This window comes from Drosophila kikkawai, chromosome 3R, assembly GCF_030179895.1.
Source record: "Drosophila kikkawai strain 14028-0561.14 chromosome 3R, DkikHiC1v2, whole genome shotgun sequence".
Taxonomy (NCBI): domain Eukaryota; kingdom Metazoa; phylum Arthropoda; class Insecta; order Diptera; family Drosophilidae; genus Drosophila; species Drosophila kikkawai.
Genome location: NC_091731.1, coordinates 23,518,748 through 23,525,364, shown reverse-complemented (window position 1 = coordinate 23,525,364; position 6,617 = coordinate 23,518,748). Strand labels below are relative to the sequence as shown.

At 46.5% G+C, this 6,617-nt stretch overlaps 1 protein-coding gene across 1 annotated transcript; it reads right to left on the bottom strand.

Moving 5' to 3' along the window:
- Positions 1-1,148: 1,148 nt before the first annotated feature.
- On the bottom strand, positions 1,149-2,543 carry LOC108083668 (dynein regulatory complex protein 9). Its single transcript, XM_017179542.1, has 2 exons — positions 2,109-2,543; positions 1,149-2,066 (listed from the first exon to the last, which is right to left on the bottom strand). The coding sequence occupies exons 1-2, from the start codon at positions 2,541-2,543 to the stop codon at positions 1,149-1,151; spliced, it is 1,353 nt and encodes a 450-aa protein (XP_017035031.1).
- Positions 2,544-6,617: the final 4,074 nt, after the last annotated feature.

The window sequence follows — 6,617 nt, the reverse complement described above, 5'->3', positions numbered from 1 at the left end:
CATATGAATTGTTCTGCACTGTTTTTCGTCTTCAGCTTCGTCTTCATTTTCAGCTTCGTCTCAGCGCGCACTATGTTTGTAGCCTAATTCTCAACTGAAAACTTCTCCAAAATATTATATCAGAAACCAACAACCAAGAATCCCAGTGACCTGCAGGCCAGAAAGCTTACTTTCGCCGGTCATTATCCACCAGGCTGTAACAATGGCAAGAAGGCAGGCCGAAGTGCATTAAACAAAAGTGAGTGCCAGGGCATGGGCATGGAAAATCGTGAAAATGACCATCGGACTCGGACTCAACTCCCACTCCAACCCGCACTCCAACTCGCACTCGCTGTAGCACTTGCAGGCGAAAAAGTGGCGAGCGACAGTCGAGGCAAACAAGAAATGACGGCAATGCAGCCTTGTGCCATGCAAATTCAATAAATTAAGGCAACGACCATTAATTATATTTTAAATTGCAATGTCCACACGCACGCTCGAAAGTGGGAAAGTTTTTGCTTTTCAAAAAAAAAAAAAGTTCCACTCGTTCAGCGGGAAAATTGTCGCAGTTTATCTTCTCCGCACGCATCGCAGCGAATGCCACGCCCCTTCGGCCCCCATTCGTGTTGCCAATGAAAGTGCAGCAACAAATAAACCACTTTGGCCATTCCCTGGCATAAAAGATAAATAAATGCAGAAAAGAAAGGCAACGAGGGGAATAAAGGCGAAAACAATGGAACTCCAGATGCAACTCAAACTGCCTTCTGGGTCCACTCTGGATCCCATGGTCCTCTGGTCCTTCCTCCTGCTCCCGTTTCCCTTTCCTTGGCATTCCGGCACCGCTGACCATTATTATCGCCTCGCGTAAACAATGCCCGAGACGGCCCCGTTGACACTGGCAGCATGTCATTAAGGACAACGTCAGTAGCCGACCGCTGACGTGTTAACTGCAGTGCGTCCAACTTTTAATTGGTTTTAAGTCACAAGTTAATTTCCATAAAGCGCCGGAAGACGCAGAAAAAATCACTCGCAAAAAGCACAGAAAGAAAGACGATAACAAGTTGTAAATGTTTACTATAAGCTCTTGAGCCGAGTTAAGAAAAAAGAGATCTTTATTAGGCAAGTTTATTTATTATTATTTTGAAACTACTTTGATTTCCGGCTGCCTCTTATTTCTTGGGCTTGCCCCGCTTGCCGCGCTTCGGTTTCTTCTTGAAGGGACCCAGGCCTCGACGCACCATGGTGCCGCGCCACCAGGCCTGCAACCTTACGGCGCACTCGATGCGATGAACCTGGAGATCGTGCAGACGCTGCTCCTCCGCCTTCTGGGCGCGATACTCCTGCACGAAGATCATCCGTTCCTCGTAAATCTCACGATGCCTTTCCAACTGCTTCTTCTGTTCAAGGATGCGCAGCTCCCAGGACTCGGCCTCCCGATCCACCCGCCGCATCTCGCTGACATACCGTTCCTGCCACTCCACGATTCTGCGGTGCAGATCAACGATTTCTTGCTGGCGAAAGGAGCGCAGCTCAGTGCTCACGCGCTCTTCGCGAGCCAATTTCTGCTTGATGTCCAGAATATCCCGCAAATAGGCCCGTTCAGCGTTCTCACCCCAAATAGTTCCTTGGGCCAGACGCCCCTCTTCCCAGCGTTGGACGAGACTGTACTCCAGGTCGTTGACCCGCGAGACGCAGCGCAGCTTGTACTTGGTCTCGGCGATGCGATCCTCTAGATCCAGCAATTTGTCCTTGGTCACCCGCTTTTCGGTATCTAGATCTTCCTTGAGTTTCTTTAGCTCGTCCTTGGATTCTTGCAGTTGCTGGGCCGCTTGGGAGACTTCGCTTTTGTTGCCGCCCAAGGCAGCTATAGCCTGCTTAAGCTTTTGCAGGCTCCTGTCCTCCTCATGAGTCGTCTCCTGCGATTCGATTTGTGGTTGCGGCGCATCGAGATCTTCACCCTCAACAAATTTAGATTTTTCCACATCAATCGGCTGGCTTTCTAGGACATTAAACTCCAGAATTTTAAAAGACTTTTGTGACTTTGGTTCATCAGAATCATCTTTACCTTGTACAATTTCCAAGTCAGGCTTTACAGTTTTCTGTTGTATTTCAATCCTTTGAATTCCCACATCCTTCGAGGCAATTTCCTCCTTTCCTGTTTCCAGCTCCTTTCCGTCCACCGAAATAATCTTCCTCTCTTTTAATTCCTCGTCATCCATGGCCACCTCATAGATCGCTCGCAGGGCATCCATATCGCGCTCGAATTTCAGAGCGTCCAGCACATCCTCGTCTAGCTGATCGGCATCGTCCTCCGTCTCCCCCAGCAGCGATTCCAGTCGAGGAAGAACCTTTCCGGTTATCAGGATGCGGTCCGGCTTCTCCTGCTCCCCCAGCGACGAGCTGCGTCGTCGCCGTAGGGAGGCGGGCAGCGAGAGCGGTTTACGGGCATTTAAGCGCTGCGAACGCTGCTGCAGGACCAACTGATTGAGTGTGTTCTTATAGACGGTCAGCAGTAGGATGCGTCGCAGCTCTAGCAATTGCTCCTCGGTGTGTGCTTCTGTCATTGCAGCCAATCCCAAAATGCGTTGCCCAGAGACAATGGACTCGAAGACCCCAGAGTTCACCCCAGTAACTGTTGCTAGGTGCCGGAGTTTATCAATGTTTGGCTTTCGGCTTGAACTCGGATTTCCCCCCATGCTCCTTTGCAGTTTTCCCTTTGGCCGTGTGACTCATGTACGCCCTGGAAAATGCCTGGGTTTCCAGCAGGACCCGGCTTGCATATTTCATTGCTGTCATCGTCCTCGTGGCTTACGTGCAAAAATGCCCAACTGACTGCGTCCCCTTATTGCTGCACAGCAATCGTTGAATTTATTTGCCAGGCTCTCTTGCTCTCTGGCTCCTCTGGTCCTCCTCCTTTGTCCTTTTGTAGCTCTCCGTGTATCCTTGGGGTTCGTTCACTCCTTGGGCATGCAAGTATGTGTCTTCGCCCGGGGCGCTGGCTTATGTGTTTAACCCAATAAATGCCGCGCTGATTGCAAGTTAAATTATTGGCACGGAGGTCTTCAGACCCGCATTACAATTAAATTATCGCATTAACCGCAAAACCTGCACGGCGTTTGCTCTTGCGACTCCGTTCTCGGCCATTTTCCCAGCATACCCGCAGCGACGGTGTTTATAAATAAAACAAGTACATAGACCTCTTTGGTCTTAACCGGAAGGGGGATAGACTGAAAGATACCCTGTGTTAATAATGTGAATTTATACTACTTTCTAACTGCAATTAAGAAAGATTAAAGATGGGATTTTAGAGCTAATTGTAGATTAACTAAAGTATTTTATTGTATAGTAACATATTCTATCAACGGGTTTTTAAATTAAAAAAATACAAATATATAAAGTAGAAGTCATTTAATTAATTTAACTAAGTTATCAAGAGGTTAAGAATATTAAAATATTAAAGTAAAAGCAATATTAGCTCTTATTTAAGACATTTATTTCAATTTCTTTTCTATATAAAAGTGGAAAGAATTAATTTTTATTTTTAACCTGCTATGTAGGTCTATTACAATCCCCCTTTATGCTGGATACCCTGCTAAAGGACAAATAACCCCGATTTCAGGGCGAGGGTAATAGAGCGCTTTAAAGGCAAACCGCCGAAAGTGGTCAATGCACCGGCAGTGTCTGCGACCAACGGCGGCCGTTGTGAAAAATGTGAGAAATGGCTGGTCGGACATTAATTTAATGCCCGCCACTGTCTCGCACACTAACACACAGACACACACGCACGCACGCTGCGATAGAGACAGAGAGATGGCCCATGTGGCGCTTCTGCTTTCGGCTGCCATTATTTTTAATAGACTCGAAAGAAAAAGTTTTCAGTTTTCTACTTCATTGACTGCAAATCGGCAAAAGAAACAGCTCTCGGGTCGCGCATTGCCGCCATACCCCACCCGACTGTCCTTCAAGGATGCCAGGATAAAAAGCCAAAATTAAGTGCCCCGAAAAGCACGCTGTGCAGCGCCTGATAAGCACCCTCCGCCACACTCCCTTACATACATACTAGCGAAGCGAGGCAACTGCAGCGTAAAGTCAAACACATAAATCGCCCGCTCGCCACGAGAAAATTTGCCAGCAAAAAATTTCAATTTCCATTTAGGTCTGTCGTCGTCCCCCTCCCGCATTTTCCAATGCAAATGTTCGATTATGACAAACTCTCCACGGAGACACCATCCCTGGGCGCCGCACACTCATCCAATATCTCTAATCCGAGATACGATTTGGGTGCCAGGACATGCCAAGTTGTTGGCCCTGCTATTAATAGCGTCAAGGCCTGCCGCAAATTGTTCTGGCTAAAATAATAAATATGTAAATATTGGACCGCAACCTGTCCTCGCCACAGCGCCAGTCATCCGAGTAGATACAAAATCAATCCGCAAATTGTCAAAGTTTGCATGTTAGAGGTCTTTTACCAAAACAGCTGGTGGGCCTGAACTACGATATACAGTAAAGGTAAGGCTATTTTGGGCATAAAATTTATGCAAGTACAATCTAAACAAAAGTGCACAGTAAATACATTAGGCAATGGAAAATTTCCCTTTATTTTAATTGGCATTACAAATTATTTCAGTCTGGCTTTAAACAATAATTTAGAAATAAGCAGCTGTATTCATACCCTTTTCTTTAAAATGTTATTTTAGGAGTTATCTAAAATGATTATATAAAGAATAAATATTGCAGATATTATGCTGGTTTCTATAACTTCATATTGGTTCATCTTTGTTGCTTATTTTATAATATTGCAATTATTGGTTTCAGCTTTATTTTCTCTAAAAAAAAAAAAAAAGTATCCCAAAGTCTTGACTCAAAACAAAAGCTGCTTTATTACGACACATTTTCCTCTTTAAATATGCACTTTCAGTATTTTTGGCCACCGCTTAAAGAATGCAGCGAGTGTTGGTTGCGTAAATTGCTAGCGACAAGGCGAAATTGTCCGTGGTCCTGGTCGCTTGGCAACAAGTTCACTATGTCCCTTGTCATAGGTCAGTGAGCACCGCAAAAGGGGGTTTCTTTTTTTCTATATATTGTAATTAAATAATTCTTTTTTAATATACAACTCATTCTTTTTTATAACTATACTGAGTAAAATAAATCAGATTGTAAACCTTTAATATATAAACCCCCTTGAACTGCGCTCCTGCTCTTGCCATGCAAACTCATACCCGGTGACCCATCCTCTGTGCCCGGAAACGAGGAACCGCGGAGATAACCTGCCGCACTTATGACAGTCCCCCGTCGGTGCCTGCTCCCGGCTCGTTTGTTATCCCGTCCATGTAAATAACCAAAAATTTTATATTGCGGCCCGCAACCACGACACCGTGACAGCGCCGGCGAACACAGATGCCACACGGAGAAGCCGGGCCAGGACGAGCAGAGCAAAAGCCAAAGCCAAAGCCAGGAGCCAAGTCAAGCAGGACACGGAGCCGCTGTGGCTTCGGTGGCAGGAACAGGAGAGTGGTCACTGCTGACGCTGAGAGCGCTGATGATGGCAGGCAGGAAACAGGAGGCAGGACCAGGAGGCAGAGGACATGCAGGACACCGTCACCGTCATCGTCCATGTGGTGAGCGTGTGAATATGTCAGCGGGACCAGAGCGAGTGTGTTGTTGTCTGCGGCCGGGGGAGTGATAGACGCCACTACCATTAATTCACATTCAGGTGCCGCACGCTTGGCCGAGCACATTGGGTAGTGTCTGCACTGGGAGAAATGGTTAGCTTAAATTTATTAACCAAAAAATTTATAAAAAATTATAGTAGCTAAGATAAACCATTATGTTTGTTTAAAAAAAAATCTTATAACATTTTAAAAAATATAAATTTTAAACAAGTTGTCTTACTAATATTTTCTCAGTGTATGCCCTGGTGCGAATGTGCGAAAACAACATGTGTTTACACTCATCTGAACAGAAATGGAAAGAAGCTGGGCCCACTCGTGCAGCCAAATCCCGTGCAATGCATTATAAATGGCCCGCCCGGGTCCGAATCCGGTTCCGAATTCGAGCTCAAGTCCGAGCCCAGGTCCGGTGACCCCAAACGACTCTACACGTTTTTTGGCCGGGGCCAAGAACAGAGCGGAACAGAAAGAAGTGACCCACTTGCCGGGCGTGTAATTAGTATACCACAGGCCCCTGGTCTGGAATGTAAAATTCATGGGGCGAAAAATCGAAAGTTAGTTGTTGCCAACAGTCGCCGACTCAGCCGCCGCTCAATGCGTGGCACGTTGGGAAAGCCAACGAGCAAAATCGATGAGAACAAAGTGTCCCTGGGCAATGCCAAGCAACCACCAAAATAAATACCCAAGGAGCCCAGCCAAGAAGGCGGGCAGCCATGACAACGCGACTCAACAAACAAATGTCAGCCACCACCCGTACAAACACGTATTTAATGCGGCCATTCAAATAAAGTTGCCTCAAAAATAGAACACACTGTCGCATTAATATCCCCGTGCCCGTGCCAAGCTAACTGTGTCAATAGCGGAGTGCATATGGCCAGTTGAGTCGGAGCCGCCAACTGGTACAGTTCGCAGTGGATCGAATCGGTTCGCACCGGAAGGATATAATAGCCCAGCGCCAGCCCATAAGCC

Coding starts and splice junctions, on each gene's coding strand:
- LOC108083668 (XM_017179542.1), bottom strand. CDS start 2,543: ATGACAGAAGCACACACCGAGGAGCAATTGCTAGAGCTGCGACGCATC. Junction 2,067..2,108: donor AGGAAATTGCCTCGAAGGAT/GTGGGAATTCAA, acceptor AAAACTGTAAAG/CCTGACTTGGAAATTGTACA.